Consider the following 20,648-nt stretch of genomic DNA (forward strand, 5'->3'; position numbering starts at 1 on the left):
ATTTGATATCTGCTGAAAATGTGGCCCTAATTGCGATTGATTTCTGCTGAACTGTGCCCTAATTGCGTTTGATATCTGCTGAAAATGTGGCCCTAATTGCGATTGATTTCTGCTGAACTGTGCCCTAAATGCGTTTGATATCTGCTGAAAATGTGGCCCTAATTGCGATTGATTTCTGCTGAACTGTGCCCTAAATGCGTTTGATATCTGCTGAAAATGTGGCCCTAATTGCGATTGATTTCTGCTGAACTGTGCCCTAAATGCGTTTGATATCTGCTGAAAATGTGGCCCTAATTGCGATTGATTTCTGCTGAACTGTGCCCTAATTGCGTTTGATATCTGCTGAAAATGTGGCCCTAATTGCGATTGATTTCTGCTGAACTGTGCCCTAATTGCATTTGATATCTGCTGAAAATGTGGCCCTAATTGCGATTGATTTCTGCTGAACTGTGCCCTAATTGCGTTTGATATCTGCTGAAAATGTGGCCCTAATTGCGATTGATTTCTGCTGAACTGTGCCCTAAATGCGTTTGATATCTGCTGAAAATGTGGCCCTAGTTGCGATTGATTTCTGCTGAACTGTGCCCTAATTGCGATTGATTTCTGCTGAACTGTGCCCTAATTGCGTTTGATATCTGCTGAAAATGTGGCTCTAATTGCGTTTGATTTCTGCTGAACTCTGCCCTAATTGCGTTTGATTTCTGCTGAAAATGTGCCCTAATTGCGTTTGATTTCGGCTGAAAATGTGCCCTAATTGCGTTTGATTTCTGCTGAAAATGTGCCCTAATTGCGTTTGATTTCTGCTGAAATGTGGCCCAAATTGCGTTTTTATTTTCTGGTGTCTGGGGTAACTGTTGCTGCATTTATTATTTAATGGTCATAGTTGGCTATATTTGCTGTGCTACGGTTAAGCTTCGCCCATACAATGTCATGGCCGCGCCAATCTTTCGGCGCGCTACGCGCGCCTCAATCACCCCAACATCCATTTTTTCCCCGCAAACAGCCCCGCCCCAATCCGCCCTCCTGCTCCACCCACATGTCATGGCCACGCCCACTTATGCGGGATAGCCACACCCATTTTTCGCCGCGGCGCGCTTCGCGCGCCGCAGGATAGGGTCTCTTGCTACAGTCCGCTTGGGGCCACAAAAACCTTAGCTGCACCCCTGGCCCTGCCTTTGCCTCACATTGGGACTGTATCTTTTCCACTCATATTGAGCCCTGTTGACTATATTGATCCTATGGATGCTACTACTTCTCTATGATGCAAGGGAAGTTTCACATGACTTATGCTGTGGTACATCAAGCGGATATTGTCATGCTATTACTCTGCTACAACCATCCATCTTCATTTAGATATAGTTGCCTGCTTTTGGACAGGAACTAAAAGTCAGTCTTCTACTGACAGTGTCAATTATATTCAGGACTGTGTGTACACATACATCTTTTTTGTCATCTGATGCTACTAGGCTTGAACTTCCTACTGCATAACGGTTGCCTGCTTGTGGACAGGAACTTGGAGTGCTGACACTGTATCATCTGGTCCTATCTCTACATCTTGTATGTGACATGTGGTTGCCTCTGGATACTTACATGCCTATTATGGTCAGCCTGTGAATGGGAACTCTGAAAGCCAGCATTACATCAAGCTGCACTTTTGATTTTTTTTCTACATGTACTCTATGCACCTATAGTTGCCTGCTTGAAGACAGGAACTTTAACCCAGTCAAGTATCATCTTCTGCATCCTTACATGTTTATGTAGCATCCTCGTGTACTAGTAGTTGCCTGCTTATGGACAGGAACTATAAGACAGCTGCACTTTTGTACGGTCATTAAGGACTCTTTTTCCTCCTCTATAGCCTCTATGGATTATGCTTGTTGAACTATTGGCGACTCACATGCTGAGAGCATGTGCAAAGAAGTTATACTGATAATATGTTATAACACTCCTTTTCTCCCTCAGCTGCCCAGATACTCAGACCTTCACCTGTATGCTTTATATACATGTTTTAATGCATATTAATAAATTAATTATTTTTATATCATTTTCTGTAATACTTTTTGGCTCATTGAGTTTTGACTTGGGTGCAGATGGGTTCTGCTTCTTTTTCTTGCCAATTTCAACCCTAGTCACTCTGAGTCATATAGACTTTTCAAATGTATGTTTATATAGCTAGTAGTGGATTGGTGTTGGATGAATCGTACATACAATTTCATTGTAAATTCTTGTTATGGTCGGTGGTGCTGTTGAGAACTCTGTAAATGCATTGTGGTCTCATAGCAAAATATCTTGGCCTGAAAATTAGTGGATGGTATAAACGTATGGGTTTTAAATGCACTGATATAAATTAGCAATAGGTGATTTTCAACAGAATTTATTTCCCACAATGCAATGAGGTTCACAGACTTAAAGGACAACTGAAGAGAGAGGTATATGGAAGCTGCCATGTTTATTTCCTTTTAAGCAATACCAGTTGCCTGGCAGCCCTGCTGATCCTCTGCCTCTAATACTATTAGCCATAGCCCCTGAACAAGCATGCAGCAGATCAGGTGTTTCTGACTTTAAAGTCAGATCTGACAAGATTAGCTGCATGCTTGTTTCTGGTGTTATTCAGATACTACTGCAGAGAAATACCAACTGGTATTGATTAAAAGGAAATAAATGTGGCAGCCTCAGTATACCTCTTACTTCAGTTCCCCTTGAAAACTGTCAGGGCCATGGGGGAGGGGTTTAACCACAATATCAGCTGTACAAATGTCCCTGATGATCTATTTGAAAAAAAGGAAAATATTTATTGTGGGAATCTGCTACTTATTGGGATGAAACTCCTTTCTAACATGCTTTTTCTAGCAGTTACATTCATTCTGAATTGTTCTTTAAATTCTGGTCATCTTGATGTGAATGAAAATCCCTATTGCCAAAAATAGTAAAATATTTCCTTTTGCAGAGAACCAGAACTCAATGCCTGATAAACACCATTAAAAATGTTAATAGATTAGACTTCCAGTTTGAATTCCTTTATTGTACTGCCTTATGACTCTGAATGTATGAATGTTAGACTGCTGAACTCAGTTCAGTATACATGACAATTCTTTTTCTTCTTCATAACTTAGGTTTAGCAGTGGACAGTTCTCTAGTCTTAATGGAAATATACAATCTCATTTGATTTCATATAGTTGTACAGGAAGGTTCAACATATTTATTTATTCAGTTTTACTCACTTCTTATCAGCTGAAGTACTGCCTGTGTGGATATGGGTAAGGAATGAAATTAGCATCTGGAAGTGATCTAAAAAATGCTGCCCTAAAAGACTGTAAAATTTTATTGAACATTTCTATCCAGCACTGCCTGGTATTAACCTGATCCCTTGTGTGAGCTACGTTTCAGCGCGAGAGGCCTCATCGCTACACACGATACCATTGTTCCAATTAATAGTTTCTACAGTGAGATCTGTAGCATTCATACATGTTACTTCTGAGGTAACACAGGTTGCTGAGTACCAAGTTTTAACTCTGTGTGCAACTTTTTTTTCAACTCAGTGAAACTTTGAATATTTGGCACATAACTATCATATGTTTCAGGTAAAAGTATGAGATTATCTCAGTATTAAGTAGGTGTGTTTTTCTCCTCAGGCTGGCTTTGACTAATCTAGCTGTTTGGTTTTGCTGTGTTGTTTTGTCCTCACTGGACTTATTGTGTGGCATGTTCTGCTGGACTAATGCTGCCATTGATGAGCTGTTATCGCGTTTCCCCAAAAATAAGACATCCCTGAAAGTAAGCTCTAGCTGAAATTTCGAGCTTGCTCGAAATATAAGCCCTACCGCGAAAGTAAGCCATTGTGGCGCTTATTTATCCATGTCCTCTGTAGTGTCTTCCACTGTCCCCCATGTATCCCCTGTGTCTTCCATTGTCCTTCATGTGTCCCTGTGTCTCTCGCTGTCCCAGTGTCCTTCTGCCAGTACATCCTCCTCTTTGCTACGTTGCTCCCATGTCCCCCAATGTCCCCCAGCTCCATGCCATGCTGTGTCCTTAGCGCAGCTTCAGCTTATGTTGGAGAAGTATGGAAACTTATGTTTATATTTGAGCCGATGATCTTGTGGGCGGGACCATGGTTCTGCTATTGGGCCAATCACTGCACTCGCTGCTGCTCAAAGAGTGCAGTGATTGGCCTAATAACGGAGCTATGGTCCCACCTCGGGACTCACAAGAGTCTCATTATTGAAAATGAGGCACACTGCTAAGGTGGCAAGGCTGAGTAAAATGTAGCCTAAACTTCCTGCGGCTACAGACTCACTTCAACATATAGGGCTCGATTCACAAAGCGGTGCTAACCCAGTTAGAGACTTTAGGCGTGATAACCATTGCACCACACTGGTGAAAAGCCAGTTTAGGCATGATAAGTTTAGATAAGTTTAGATCGTGCGCAAAGTCCCGCACGCAAACCAGCGCCATTAAATTCTATGCGAAGTGCACCCGACTTTGCTAGCACAAAACTTTTGATCAGCTGTGCACTGCGGTGCTAACCCAGTTGGTGCTTAAACTTATCATGCCTAAACTTATCACGCCTAAACTTATCACGCCTAAACTTATCACACCTAAACTTATCACACCTAAACTTATCACGCCTAAACTTATCATGCCTAAACTTATCATGCCTAAACTGAGTTTAGGCGTGATAAAGGGCTTTTCACCAGTGTGCTAACTGTTAGCACCGCTTTGTGAATCAGGCCTATATTTTTAAAGCCCTAATCCTATAAGCCAGAGAACTACTTATCAGCACAATACGGACCACAAGGCCATCATCAGTAAAATTTGTGTAGCTGAAGTAACTATCCCCAGTCCTGTGTGCCTTTCACGGGACCTCTAGGAAAGTTTTTGGTGACCCTGGTACTGGAATTGCATATGAACTGAAAATATTGGCCTCAATTCACTAATGGCTCGTTTCCATTATGCAGCGCAGGAGCCGTGTTTCAGCGCAGCTCTCCGTTACACGTGATTCCCCCGGGGGCGGCGCTTGTGATCCCATTCATTATAAGATTTTCCGCATGCGGTAGAAGTTTGTTAATTTACTGAGAAAGCATGCTTGAATTCACTAAGCCCTGCTTGATCAGTCTCACTAGCTATGGAGCAAGTCAGGCAGGACGCTGTGAGTCTTCCCATAAGTGGAGTTCCTGAGTTGATGGTTTTCTGTCGAGTGCATCCCTGGCATCCCGTTAGATGTGCTGCAGCCACTAGAGGGAGCTCTTCTGTATACCAGTAAACAGATATGCACATCTAAAGAGAAACAGAAAAAGCTTTTTAAAATTTCTTCTTCCCTGCTGTCCTGAAATCCCACCCTTCAAAGTATTGGATCAAATGGGATGAGAAGCAGGGCTGCTGGGCTCACCCTTTTGTCTGCCTGGCTCTCCCTATTGACTGTCTGCTCCATCTGTCAATGTTACCGCTTGGAGAATGTGACTTACTGGCTGGTCAGAGTTGGAGCTAAATACCGAACACTTTCACTTGACTTACCGAATGCTTTAATCTTGTGAATTGCAATCTCTTGATATTTCTTGAGGTGTTTACCGCACAAATTGGTAATTTACCTCACTAGTCTGTAATTTTACTTTTCAGTGTGGTGACATGCTTAATGAATTGGCATTTGGCAAGGTGATCAGTAAAATCAGCTGTTTTCTGCATTACCGAATGCGGTAATGCTTAGTGAATAGATGCCATTGTGTTAAAATGAATTTTTTGTACATAATCTGTTCCCTGCGTTTAGTCCTGGATACTGTGCTGGGCTTTGTTATCTCAAATCACTCATGCTGCAGAAATGAAGCTGAACACTCTGCCACTTGGGAACGCCTATCTGTCCATCTTCACAACAATTAATATCAGGCCAGTGCTAGGGCAGACTGCCCATTTGTGGCGGAGCCTTTGGAACTGGCCTTTCAGCTTCTGTCAGCGCTGGGGCCCTGGCTTGCATGGCTGTAACAGGTGGTGGCAGCACAAAGACGAGAGAGAGAATTTCCCTTGTATTTATTTTTGAACCACTCAATTAACGATCTGAAAAAGATTTGCCGTCTATCCTCCGCCGCGCCCAATGCCGGACTAACATCCAATTACCCACTCATTCATTCCACAGCAATTTTCATGGCTGTTCCAGATATTTGCATTTAAATACTAAGAGACAGCTTCTCGAGGCGCTCTGCCTCACTAATTGGCTGGAAGGATGCGGAGAGCTTGCGATAATTAATGTACCTGATATTTCAGGTTCAGACCTTACTTCTGCTCGCTATGTATTTATGACTTGATAAATGATCGAAATGCCCAACCTTTAACTGTGCTCCATATATATACTGGAGGCATCAAGAAGTGCAAGGCACTCAGCCATTTAATGCCTTTTCTCCCTCTCTCTCGATTGAGGAGTTTAATAGTTTTTGCAGCAAGGCAAAGTAGCAAATAGTTGAAGGATTTTTACAGTCAAACTTGGTCTGTAATTGCATACTTAATATGCAACATGATCTAGTTTATTTTATAAGGCACAGCTTCACCCCGGGAGGAAAACCTCAGCGTGAGCTCCAAAATAACCTGAACAACCTTATAAATCTTTAATGAAACAAGAGCGGCATTTTGTATACCCCCTTTGAAATGGGCTATATGCATCTCTCTGAAGTTCACATTTCATGGACTGGAAGCTTTCAGAGTCAGAGAATGGCTGGGAGATGCCATATTTATAAAAGATGCATGTAGTGCGATGGTGCGGAGCCCAGAACGCATTGCTACGCGGAGACAGGTGCAGCCATTAGCGGGTATTAATCACAGATGGGTTATTAGGAGTATTGCTGAGCTAAATTATCCAGGATGCTTTTTTCCCGACTGCTGATGTTAGCTAAGCATCATGGGATATGTAGTCGAAAGCTGAAACTGTTAATGTTTATTTTATATAGAGCAGCATTTGAGTATGTAGGTGTTGTATATCAACTGAATGAAAGTGGAACTGTACTGACAATAACGTAATGAATACAATTGCTTTTTTTTTTTTTTTTTTTTTTTTTTTTACAATATTATGTTACAAATGATTTAATCAGTATTTGCCCATTGCCCTATCCTCGCCCTGATTTAAAATCTGAAATTTGACGGGTGGCAACATCTTTAGTAGTGCTGTCAGGTGCAGCTCTGAAGAATGTTTGTATACGCAGTGTTGCAAAGCTAGTAGCAAAAAGACCTGGTCTCCCAGAATGCTTTGGGAGGAGAATTCCACATAGCTAAACACCATAGGCTGCAGTCTCACTGGAAGGGCAGGACCAGGGCCGTTTCTTGGGCAGTGTGGGCAGGGCGACCGCCCTGGGCGCACACCGGCAAGTAGAAGGGGGGCGCAGGCAGAAGGATATAACCACTAGGGAGCTGGTGACGCGCGGTGCAGCCAAATGGAAGAAGAAAGAAGATTACCAGCGTGATCACCTTTCTTGACTCCTCCTGGGCTACCTGCGCCTGACGTCAAGTCATCATCCTGTCACCACCTTGTGATAACACCTGATGTCCTGTAATAGTACTGCAGGCTGTCAGTGCGCGGCGCCCATGGAGGAGTCGGCTTTTCAGGCTCTCTTTGCTTGTGTGTTCTCCTGGTCCCTGCTTCCTCCTGGATGAGTGGCTGGTCACTAGTAAGTAGGCAGATCAACATGTGACCTGCGGCTGTGTGTCCACAGGGGAGGGGGGGGGGGGGGCGCGCAATTCTTACAGCCTCATCCTGGGTGCAATTTAGCCTTGAAACTGCCCTGGGCAGGACTACATAGCATTATATATATATATATATATATATATATATATATATATATATATATATATATATATATATATATATATATATATATATATATATATATATATTAGTGTTTCTAATGCGAGAACTAAGATAATTGACATAAAAGCGGGTATCCTGAATACTTTGCTACATTCTTCTGCATAGGGTGCCTCTTTAATGTATAATTCTGCTGTCTTATTGGAAAGCAGCTATAATTGTACAATTCGCTAAATATAAAGTTGCACAAAGTTTGATACATATTTCCATGTTATGGTGTGTTGCATGCAGATAAGTACAAGCAGTAATAAAATAGGTTATGAATATTTATATCCCACCCAGTTTGGTGATGATGTGATTGTTCACAGTTCATATACTTTACATTGGATGTTGAAGCCACATATGTTTTTATGCTACTTTTATAAACGGGGAACACAGGACAACTTTTATTGGTTGCGCAAAAAAAAAAAAATATTTCTTTTACATCCTCCTTTTGGAAGGTTCTCTTGTTGTTCTGTCTCAGACTCTCACAACTACAATAAGCTTCCCATGACAATAATAGATTGGTAATTTCTTGGTCAGAGGGCAAATTAGCAAAATTTGATCACTATAAAATGACCCTAAGGCAGGGGTGTCAAACTCAAATACAAAGTGGACTGAAACTGCACACTGGGACCTAATTGTGGGCCAACCCTAATAAAGTTCCCAGGTGTCTAATGGCCCCATCTAACCTCTATACAGTCCCCTGGTGTCTAGAGACCCCCCACCCTCCCCTATACAGTTCCCAGGTGTCTAGAGGCCCCACCCTCCCCTATACAGTTCCCTAATGTTTAGTGCTTTCCCCTACTTCCCCTATATGGCTTTCCTGGTGTTCTAGGACTTCACCTTCAATATGGCTTCCCTGGGGGTCTGGAGTGGGCCAAACGCTATGCAAAGTGGGGAAACCACTTGAGGCCCAAATTTAATGGCTCTGAGGGCCAGATTTGGCCCACGGGCCGGAGTTTGACATGTATGCCCTAAGGTGACCAGCCAATGCATTGGTCACTTGAAATTGCAAGGGCCCAATTGAATGGGCCCTATGCCCATCAAAGTGGTGCCAAAAATGTCAAGCAAGTGTTTGATACAAACCCCATTTTATTTATTGAAGCCTACACCATGCTCTACTTTCAGTGGGGTGAACTACCTTTAGTAATCTATTTTGCTACATAAGAAAATACCTGCACAGATCAAGAGCATTTTCAACACTTTGACTAATCCATTGGCTGGCAGCAAACTTAGCCACCTCCGTATCACAGTCTTTGGTTGAAAGTCTGTAGTATGATTGCAAGCATTGTAAACAAACTGAACCAAAATAAGGTTTGCCATGAATCCTTTCAATGAACAGGGCTGAACTGAAGAGATTGCCATTTTCTCACAAATTGGGGAGTTTTTCATTGTAAAGTGGCAGCAATCTTTTAAAGAGGAACTTTAACCAAGGATTGAACTTAATGCCAATCAGTAGCGGATAACCCCTTTCCCACGAGATCATCAGGGACATCTGTATGGCTGATATTGTGTAAAAACCCCTCCCACAGTGTGATGTCATGACCACGGTCCTGACAGTTTGCTGTCTGTGAACCTCGTTGCATTGTGGGAAATAATGGCTTTTTCCAACTGCCAAGCAAGCATTATCTCCCTCTGTGCATAGAACTCTCAGCAACAAACATTCTGTACAGATCACCTGGCAGGACTAAAGATGTCACCACCAGTGATACATTTCAAAATGTAAGTCAGGAAGAGGAAAGATTTTACAATGGGTGAAAACTGCCTAAATAATCTATAAATGAATATTGTAAAAAAAATAAGCAATTGTATTCATTATTTTCACTACAGTTCCTCTTTAGAGCCAACCGGAAGAAAGGAAACTCACTTCAGGCTTCCTACTTATCTGAGTAAAGGGAAGCTCGTCGCTGCAGCGCCTTTCCCGGTTGTAGCTTATGTTACGAGTGGGTGGTACATTATGTTAAGAATTATTTTATTCTAAATGCATTGTAATGGGAATAATTGAGAAAAAATGGAAAAAATCATTATTTCTCAGTTTTCGGCCGTAATTAAAATCCACACATTTTATTTTCCCATTTTTCCCGGTTATTGCAACGTTAAAATTATATCCCTAGTATAATGTATGGTGACAATATTTTATTTGGAAATAAAGGTACATTTTATCAGTTTTACATCCATTGCTATTTTTTAGCCCATACATTTCTAATAATATTACCCTTTTGACATACATATTATTATTATTTTTTTTAATTTCCTAAGTCAGTAGATGTAATTTTACTATTTGGCCACAAGATGTCCCCGCTGAGCAAATCCCTGTGTAGCATACAATTACTCTACATAGGAAACAATGCATTGCTACATTGTAACTAGGGAAGTGACGCAGGATTCATAAATCTAACGATCAGGTGGGAGAAATCGGTGATGGAAGGATGCACGGCACCTCTATTTAAGAATAAACACTGTTTTTGAACAAAAACCGTGTTTATTCTTGGCGGACATGTACGGATTGGGACAGGGGACTTTTGTCCCTTTGCAACCAATCCCCCCTGCTCCTGGCAACAGCGCGATTGCGGGCATCTACCCGCATGATTGCCTGCAAACCCCCCTAAACTGCAGGGACGTGACTAGCACATTATGAAGCTCACGTCCATGCAGCATAAATGGTTAAACCTAACCCTACTCTCACACAGAACCCTACAGTGGTGGTGCCTAACACTAAAAACCCCCTGGTAGTGCCTACCATGCGGCTATGTAGGTAAATTTAGGTGCCCGATTACCGGCAAGAGGGGCCATTTGTTGTGGTCAGGCTTGCGGATTACTACATTGCAGCATTGCATAGTGCGCGTTCAATTTCCAACCCTATGCCGCTAAATGCAGCTTTTATCATAGGTGCCTATGGCTGCACTGGTTTTTTCCGTAAGGGCTGCTGCGCCCTTTTTTCCTGCTTCAGAAATGTACACTTTATAGTTGTGAGTCAAGCCATAGAAAACTGATCTAAAACTGACAGAACAGGTCTGGACTGGAAAAGTACAGCTTTAGGTGTGAACCAAGTCAAGGAGAACTCGTACACAACTGAGGCCAACTGTAAAAAACTGACAGGACACCTTCTTATGTGTGAACCCAGCCTTACTCCATATTTATTGAGAAGTGTTTTATAACGGTATAACCATTTAATTGGAATAACCTCTAATTGGTAGGTTACCACAGATCTCAGACAGAGGTGTACGGATGATCATACTGGGACGTCAGTCTCGGCTCCCATGGTTGCTGGTGTTGTTGCTCTGGCACTGGAGGCAAAGTAAGTTGGCGCATTCTAGAGATACCTTTGGGATCATGCACCTGCACTGTCATCACATAGAATGAGATGCATGTTTTGTGGCTTTGGACTGAGCTTCAATCCATAATTATACTGAAATTTTCTTGTGCAAGATCATGAGGGTAAACCAGTATTCCACACTTGTCAAAACAGCAGCATGAAATGGGAAAAGAACACAAACATTTATTTCATGCAGAAAGAATGGCACAATTTTCTTGTAAAATTCCATTTCATCAGCTCCTGTTGTAATATAATTTCTTGTGGGCATTTGTAATGTTGACTTTCAACAAAGGTATATGCATACAAATTACAGGCCTGACCCTAGAAACCTGTCAAACTCTAGAATCATATATCAGCTGTTACATAACAAAATATCTCTTGCTACATTACACATCTTATGGGGGATACTGTAAATCAAGTATGTTGCATTAATATCCATGACTTCATTTTCTTATTACAGAAGCTTAGACAACTGGTAACACACTTTGTCCCTATGTTATGACAGAGCAGGAAAATGTGTTTAATGTTCAATAGCTGCAATGCCACTACTCTTGATCTAGTATTGACTTACTGTCATGCCTATTCTTTCTTTCTTATTGCCTTCTGCATACAAGTTTTGCTATAAATTTAGTCTTGTTTGGAAAATTGTAATTTTCCTCTGACCCATCGTGACCCATGGGTCAGCTGGAGAATTGCTTAGACTTGTGCTGAAAATGTTCTGTCAGCTGTGGCAACATATTCTGTAGTCTGTGAGGTTATGAAACGATGAAGAATTTGGCTCTCATGGTTTTAATATAAATATTCTGTTATGCAATCCTCTATTTTTTCGGGAAGTGCTTAGTTCTAGTAATTAGTAGCTCTCATTCTGGGACATTTCTCGTGCAGCCCGATGCTGAACTGGAGGGACGTCCAACATCTTCTGGTGAAGACGTCACGATCTGTCCACCTCCGGGCCCTCGACTGGAGAACAAATGGAGCCGGGCGCAAAGGTCAGAGAAGTCAGATGATTGGCCTTACGTTGCATTGCATTCTGGGATCATTTGGCTCTCTTCCTCGCATACTTTGAGTGTGTATTTCATTGAACTGCTTTGACCTGACTGAATGAAACACTATCCATATTTTTTCATTGAGAATATTTAGCATAATTCGCAACTGTGAACCCGTGTTACAGAAGATTCAGCTGATAAAACAATAGTATTTCCAAGAAGCTCAATGTGTGGCCAGTGAACGAGTCAAACAGAGCACATTCGGCTTCAGTTACATAAATCCTAGAAGACAGCAGATTCTGGAGACTGCCTGAATCTGCAGGAACTAAGCTGTACTGGAACCATTATGATGGATCACATTCAGCATATTGCTTTCATTCTGTTAGTGATCTCTTAAGTGCAGCTGTCATTTTTAGTAGGAAATATGCAGAAAATGTGTGTAACCGGAAAGAAAGGCAATAGAACAAGTATGTCCTGAATAAATAAGGTGTAGCAATAAAGTTTTTTTTTTCTTCCCCTTTTACCGTGTGTGAAAGTGAATTAAGCCCTGCTTATCGGCTAAGTAAGCCAAACCAAACTTTAGTCTTGCCAATTTTCTATAAATTGAATCCCCTAGAAGCACTTGCTTTATAAGGACATTATAAGTAATGTTCTAATGAACTGAAGGAAAAATACAGTGATAAGGAGTTACCAGCTGCCAAAAATCTAATGATATGCTGCCAATTGGAATATTTCATGGAGGCAGTATGAGAGCTGCCATTGAAAACTTGTTTCAAAGTTACAAGCTGTAGGGTTTTCAACAATTTTGCTTCATCTCTGAACAGGGCCGGTGCTACCATAGAGGCAAAGGGGACAATCGTCCCAGGGGCCCCTGTGTACTGCAGGATCCCCAGGTCTCCCTCTGACTTGTGCCTCCGGTGCTGATTTGTCAGAACCCCATGGTGCCTGCACTGTCTTTGACGGGATAGGCGAGTTGGTATCCTGACAGAGGTATCCCTGCACTGTCTTTGTCAGGATACCTACTTGCTTATCCCGGCATGCAGCTCCATTCATACTTCCTTTCTTCATCCCTGCTGGCTGCCTCTTCTCCATGACCAGTCATTGCACAATCACAGGCAGCTGAGATGAAGACAGAGATCATGGGTGGAACAGCAGGCCGGGATAGTTGAGTCGGTATCCTGACAAAGACCGTGCAGGGGCTGTGGGGGACACAGTAAAGTTGAAGGAGGAGGTATGGGGATCACAGCAGCTTGCTCAGGGGTATTAATATGTTGAGGGAGGGGGCAAGTGGACCTCCAGGTTAAATTTACCGTAGGGCCCCATTGTGGCTTGAACCGGCCATGTCTCTAAAGGTGGCCATACAATGCATAGACGGTAACACAATATGGCATACAGACCGATCCCTCGCTGATCTGGATCTGATCAGAAGGGGATACATTACTCCACACACTGCACATAGTTTTAATAGATCTCATGCTGAATCTGCTGAACCACAATGTTGCACTGTTTGATAATGTTGCACTGTTTGATATAGTGCAGTGCTATTTGCCATCGATCTGCCGCTGCTGCTCCCATGTCCCCAATTCCATCCAACTGATAAAGGTTGAAGTTTCGAGGCCTGCTATAGATTTCTGGAAGATTTGATAAATCTGCTGGGAATCGATGTGGAAAATCGAACCGTGTATGGCCTATTTTAGTTAGTTGCTTACACTGGGAGAAGACATGTTATAGCCTCTCGTTGTTTTAATACATATGATAGTAAATCTGCATTAATTAACAATGCACAAACGTTTGTGTGTTGAATGTCGCTATTCCAGCTATTATTACATTGAAATTGCTTGTCTGGCTTCTGGCTGGCTGTATCCAGCTTCTTGCCAGAAGAGTGGGAGTTCCTTCCCCAGCACAAACCAGATCCCCTGATCCAGCCCACTTCCTCACATTGCTAAGGGCCCGTTTCCATTCCACATGAATCGCGGCTGCATGCTGCAATCCCCATAGCCATTCATGGTACGGCTATAGCAGTTTGGCCGCGGATTTGCATCAGAACAGGTGTTGTCCCATTCAGAAACGGACGCTGCACCCCAATGGTAATGCAGTCTAATGGCTGGTTCACACTGTGAGCTATTGTGCTCTGTTTGAAATCCCTAAGCACTTAAAACTGGCCAGCACTGCAACTTTGTACTAACAATGCCCTGCCTGTTAGAAAAATGCATTCCTCAGTGTTCTTTTAACACAATGGGGAATGGTATTGGGATAATGTAAACTTATACACCCTACCAGTGACCTTAGCTTGTTTAAAAACGGGCTAGGTCCGTCTCCTGTCGGACTCAAAGCACTCAAGAGCTGCAGCCACTGGGATGCGCTCAAGAGGCCACCCTGCAGTGTTAGGGAGTCTTGCCTTGACCTCCTTACTGAATAGGTACTGACCCTAGCCAGGATTCAAACCCTGGCCTCCCATGTCAAAGGCAGAGCCCTTAATAGTCCGTGAGGAGCTGAGAAGGGGACACCAGACAATAGGCCTGAACGATTTTAGGAAAAAATTGAATTGAGCGATTTCTGTCTGAAATTGCGATTTCGATTCAATTCACGATTTCCTTCAAATCAAGCTTTGTTCCCCCTCTGTGCCTGTTTGTTCCTCCTCTGGCCCCCTGTCTCTCTTTGTGCCCCCTTTGCCTCTTTATGACTCCTCTGTGTCTCTTTCTTGCCCACTTTGTGTCTCTGTTCCCACTCTCTCTGTGCCCCCTCTGTGTCTCTCTTTGTGCCCTCTCTGTGCCCGCTCTCTCTGTGCCCACTCTGTCTCCTCTGTCCTCCAAGTTCTGCATCAGTTCTGGACATAGCTTCAAGCACAAATCCAGCGATGCCCGTCTATCCAACCTCCTGCAGGCTCTAATGCACGGAATACTTCCTGTATGTCATGTGACATACAAGAACATGGAGTTTTGCCAAGCACAAGAGCCGGGGATAGTGGACGGACAGCGTTGGACTCGTGCGGAAGGTATGTCCAACGCTGCTGATGCTGCGGGCCGCACGCGCTGGGACTTTGGGGAAGTTTGAAGCCACTTCTTCAAACATCCTCATGTGGAAATTACGTGATCGCGATAATTGCTGCTTTGACGATTCTGAAATTTTGATCTTGGTGATCACGATTTCGGTTTAAATTCGATTTATCTTTCAGGCCTACCAGACAACCTTATGTGGATGATTATGAAAAGAGGGAGGAGTATGGGCAGCACAGTGGCGTAGTGGTTAGCTCTCTCGCCTTGCAGCGCTGGGTCCCTGGTTCGAATCCCAGCCAGGGCACTATCTGCAAAGAGTTTATATGTTCTCTCCGTGTCTGCGTGGGTTTCCCCCGGGCACTCCGGTTTCCTCCCACATTCCAAAAACATACGGATAAGTTAATTGGCTCCTCCTAAAATTGGCCCTAGACTACAGTACTTACACTACATAATATAGACATATGGCAATTTTAGGGATTAGATTGTGAGCTCCTTTGAGGGACAGTTAGTGACAAGATATATATACACTGTACAGCGCTGCGTAATATGTCGGCGCTACATAAATACTTAATAATAATAATAATAATGGACAGTTCAGACTGCTGCTCAGTTCTACCATGCTTCATCTGACGTTAAAGTGTACCAGAACTGTAAGTAAAGATTAGTAGTGAAGTAATGGTGGGTGCTCTCTTATGTAAGGAATTGCCCTTCTCTGCTTCCGGTGTTCCTTCCATTCTATGTTTAACTTGCTTATATAATCCAACTGCAACAAATTTGTCCCAGAAGAGCCCACAGCTGCATATATGCGAGGTCACCAGTGATTATTTTTACTACAGTTCGCAAACTCACACATGCTCACTGCAAATGTGCTCGTTTACGGCTGCAGGCGCTAGCAGTTGTGATCAAAACCTAAGGAACCGCGAACGGGAAGAGCACGGTAGGTTAGGAAGCTCACGTTCGATTATAAAGTTATAAGCGCTTCCACCACTAACTTATTTTTAATTCTACTCTCAATTTAAGTTTGCTTTAATATGGGAACAAAATTTTAGCAAGCCTTGAAAGTCAGTTAAAGTGGACCTGAACTCTTGCACAGGACAGAAGGAAAACATAGAGAAATGCACCCTGTATGTATTTAGAGAGTTTAGCCTTTCTAATTCCCCCTCATCTGTAACAAATCACAAGTGTAATTTGATCTCTCAGCTGTGTCCGCTCAGGAATCTCCCATGCGACGGCAAAGCAACTACTTTGTAAACACAGGATGTTAACAATATGCCTGCTTCCATAAAAGCAGGAAATGTACTCACTGCAAAATTATTGCAGGATTTGTATCAGCTGTAACAAAGAAATATTTTTCTTTAAAGTTTATTATGCTCTTGTGTATCTTTTAGAGCAGAGAGGAAGTTCTGAGTTCAGGTCCGCTTTAATACAAATTTAATAATGCAAAAATGGTTGCAATTCACCAGGGTACAGGAGCCAGGCCAGTACTACCCCCAGGACTACCCCAATATCATTGTAAAAAAATCACACCCTTTACGTTGTTTCATCATTTACTGTTGTGTGCCAGACTTTTAGGAGAGTAAGGACTGCAATGTATGATGGGAAAGGCCAGATTTGTCAGACTTTTATTCTTTTCAGTCAGCCATCTTTATGGCTTTGGATTGGTGGATGCCGAAGCTATGGTTGTTGAAGCCAAGAAATGGAAGACCGTTCCAGCCCAACATGTCTGTGTAGGAGCATCAGACCGCCGGCCAAGGTAAGCCCTGATTTTGACGTCCCGATTTTAACTAAAAATGTTGCGTTTGGCTGTGATATGGCAACAGAGATGGTCAGTGAGTTGCAATTCTGGCTTGCATGCAGCTTTAATGTAAATTGTATGCAGCCTGGAATTGGACCACTCAAATGCACTTCCTGCTCATTTGGATTGCCCAATTCCAAGCTGCATATTGCTTGCATTAAACTTGGATGCCAACAAGAAGTAGTAGACTTTTAGTGACCATTTCTGTAGGGGATTACTTGATATCCACTTCTGTTTACCTTCCACCGATATCTCCACCATTACTTTGGGGCCAACCACTTCAGTCATATTTGGCACCCAAATTGCCCACTCGGTGACGCTATAGTCGCAACTAACATTGCAGTCTATGGTGGCGCCCAAATTTTCAAGAAGGCGTCCAAATTTGCTGCTTTGATCGATTTTGCTCCTTACAAATTGCATGAAATTTGTATGCAAACCTAAATTATTAGCACATCATTGACCAGCTCTAGTGCTAACCAATTCCAAATGCTATAGCTTTAGGCTTGGAGATGGCTAATGAAAATGAACACCATAAATGTAGATATTATATTATATTTTCCTATAGCAGATGATAATGGCAGTGGGTTTAATGCACTACTTTAGCAAAGTTATGATTTGTGACCAGGTCCTTGAAGTGTATATAGGGCCGGATTTAGGCCATGGCCTAGGGCACCACCGGAGTAAGGGCACCAAAGCAGCAGTATAAACTGGTTCAGCGTTTTCAAGCTTGCAAATGCTGCAATGCAGGGAGATCAGGCAAGACCGTGGTACTCTGCTGCTGGCCGCCTGTGCAGCAGCCATCTTGCTCTCTGTGCACGCTTGCATTGTGGCTGGCAGCTATAGACTTGGGCTGCATTGGAGATGGAAAGTATAGGAAACTTCTGCACTGGAGACGAGTGGAGAAATGAGTGACACTGATGGCTGCTGCGGTGTGAAGGCGAGCAGGCTAGCTATACTGAAAGGGGACGGGGAGGGATTAAGGGATTCATCTGGCTGCTTATGCTAAAGGGAAAAGGGTCATCAGGCTAACTATACTGGAGGGAAGGGGGAGGGTTCAACTCGCTACCTATATTGAAGGGGGGCGGCTGGTGACAGTGGCCTTGGGCAGCAAAGAGTACAAATCCGGCCCTGAGTGTATACTGAAATGCAGGCTTTCTGAAAATGAATAAGTACTGTGTGTGCATGTCCCTTGCCTTCCATGTGAAAATGCTGAGGCTTTTGGTTTAGTTATTACTTTTCTTCATAAGGTGGAGAGCATGGGAGTTCTGGACTGTGGTAGAGAGAGACGTGTGTGTGTGTGTGTGTGTGTGTGTGTGTGTGTGTGTGTGTGTGTGTGTGTGTGTGTGTGTGTGTGTGTGTGTGTGTGTGTGTGTGTGTGTGTGTGTGTGTGTGTGTGTGTGTGTGTGTGTGTGTGTGTGTGTGTGTGTGTGTATGTAGGCAAAATGTGGAGATGTCACCTGCACTGCCTAGGGGGATGGCCTGACACCTGAGGTAAATATCACTGTGTTCTATGTTGCTGAACAAAAATGTCATCACTGAAGGACAATAAAGGACAAACTCTCGCCAGAAACGGGACTCTGGGTACTGGCATCGTTTGATAAAGTCCTCCTGTATTAGACAGCGTTATGTATAGAGCAATCTCTCTCTTTTCTCTAGGGCCAGCTGTACCTGTGCCCAGTATCTGGTAAAATAAACAAAAAATAGAAACTTTTAGTTTGCATTTAGGTTTTACTAAGGATAAAAACATTTTAATTTTACTGACCTTGTTACTCCGCTTATTGTACAGCTCATTAAAGGGGAACTGAAGAGAGAGGTATATGGAGGCTGCCATGTTTATTTCCTTTTAAGCAATACCAGTTGCCTGGCAGCCCTGCTGATCCTCTGCCTCTAATACTATTAGCCATAGCCCCTGAACAAGCAGATCAGGTGTTTCAGACTTTAAAGTCAGATCTGACAAGACTAGCTGCATGCTTGTTTCTGGTGTTATTCAGATACTACTGCAGAGAAATAGACCAGCAGGGCTGCCAGGCAACTGGTATTGATTAAAAGGAAATAAATATGGCAGCCTCCGTAGACCTCTTACTTCAGTTCCCCTTTAACATATATCAAATGAATCCTTCTGACCTGGGACGCTCACAGAATATTACCGCAAAAGCTGTTAAAATACAGATAGTACACCTGAACAAATTAGGAACCAGCGGTCTCTGCCCCCTTAAGCACCAGAGACCGCAGATACAATAACGACGGAATCCCGACGAATCGCTGCATATGCCCGCTGTCACCGCCGCACGCCGGGGTCCTCAGGACATCCACTCTGCCGTCTATGATGGCAGAGCTCCTGTGAGCCGGTCAGGGGCCACTTTCATTGGCTCCTGACAGTGTCTATCAACGTAAGCCTATGGGAGTTGCTTACATTGATAGACATGGCCAGGAGTCAATTAAATCAGCTCCTGACCGGCTCACAGGGTTCTGCCATCATAGACACAGGCAGCAGGGCTGGTTCTAGTAACAATGGGGCCCCAGGGCAAAATTAGCCCGGGGGCCCGCCAACAGACACCCCTCGACCAAAAAGCGGCATTATGGTCACTTTTATGGTCACTTTGTTGCAGCCAGGTTTCCCTCCTTGGCCCCTGAGCCGGCTGCGGACCCTCCCTCCCAATCACATCCAAACCTAAATGTGCTCCCCGGGGCCTTGCAGAGTCTTTGACAGTGTAGTGTCTCACCTGTCCAACAGCACAGATGAGATGCTAATCTGCCAAAGGCTGCAGAGGCCCCAGGGAGCAACAATTAAGATGGGAGGAGACACCTTGGGGGCCCCCTTTTCCTCTATGGTAGCACCGGCCCTGCCAGGCAGAGTAAGTGAGCTGTGATGGGACACGGCGGGTTAGGTGCCCCGGGGAATGGGGGGGGAAGGTCTAAAGTTAGTTGCCCACATAGAAGAGGGAGGGGGGAGCGAGTGTTAAATTGAAAATAGGCACCATGGGGGGGGGGGTGTAAGAGTTGGGAGAGGTTGGGTCACAGTAAAATATCAGTAAATACCCATATAATAGGCAGGTTTAAGGAGGAGGGGTGGGGCTTACTGGTGCCCAAGATCCCCCCTCATACAGGGGCTGGTGCAGTGTCTGGGGACGGGCACATTGTGTGCAGGCATCCTGCGACTCACAACCCTGCGCTGCTGCCTGCGCTATGTGCTGCCCCTTCCCCTTTCTCTCCAGGCTACAATTGACTTTGGATGTTGCAGCAGTACAGAGTACAGAGCCAGGTATGAGCACAGCCCTTGTGTCCCTGCTGTGTGCTAGTAAAGAAGGAAGTTCCTGTCTCTTACTCTCTTTACCTTCCATCTCTTTCTCCCCCTCTCCTGATTTAACCGCCCCCCCCCCCCAAAAAAAAAGTTCAACATTGCCTCTGACTAATATTATGTATTTATATTGGACTGATATCTTTCGCAGTACTTTACAGAGTACATAGTCATGTCACTGACTGTCCTCAGTGGAGCTCACAATCTAATCCTATCATAGCCATACTCTAATGTCCTACCATGTATATATTATATTGTGCGTGGCTGAGCGAGACCTTACGCGGGTATTTCACCCCACCTTGAAAATTCTAGTTTTCCCCCTGGATATTTTACTATATAATTGAAGTAGGAGAATATTGTTACATTCTACTACTGGCTATTTCCTGCGCCCTTTCCAATGGGCGCCTTTATCAAATGTACACCTGCTTGACGGAC

At 43.6% G+C, this 20,648-nt stretch overlaps 1 protein-coding gene across 2 annotated transcripts in view; it reads left to right on the forward strand.

Moving 5' to 3' along the window:
* PCSK6 (proprotein convertase subtilisin/kexin type 6) overlaps positions 1-20,648 on the forward strand; it is a 205,996-nt gene that overhangs the window by 147,152 nt on the left and 38,196 nt on the right. For both annotated transcript variants that reach the window (XR_011030241.1, XM_068275084.1), the window contains exons 9-11: positions 11,020-11,120; positions 12,024-12,127; positions 16,756-16,873. Coding sequence is in view for 1 of the 2 variants with exons in the window: in XM_068275084.1 (XP_068131185.1) it covers positions 11,020-11,120; positions 12,024-12,127; positions 16,756-16,873 (323 nt within the window). In the remaining variant the exon portion in view is untranslated. The remainder of the gene's footprint in view (positions 1-11,019; positions 11,121-12,023; positions 12,128-16,755; positions 16,874-20,648) is intronic.

The sequence above is a fragment of the Hyperolius riggenbachi genome, chromosome 3 (genome assembly GCF_040937935.1).
Source record: "Hyperolius riggenbachi isolate aHypRig1 chromosome 3, aHypRig1.pri, whole genome shotgun sequence".
In the NCBI taxonomy this organism is placed as follows: Eukaryota; Metazoa; Chordata; class Amphibia; order Anura; family Hyperoliidae; genus Hyperolius; species Hyperolius riggenbachi.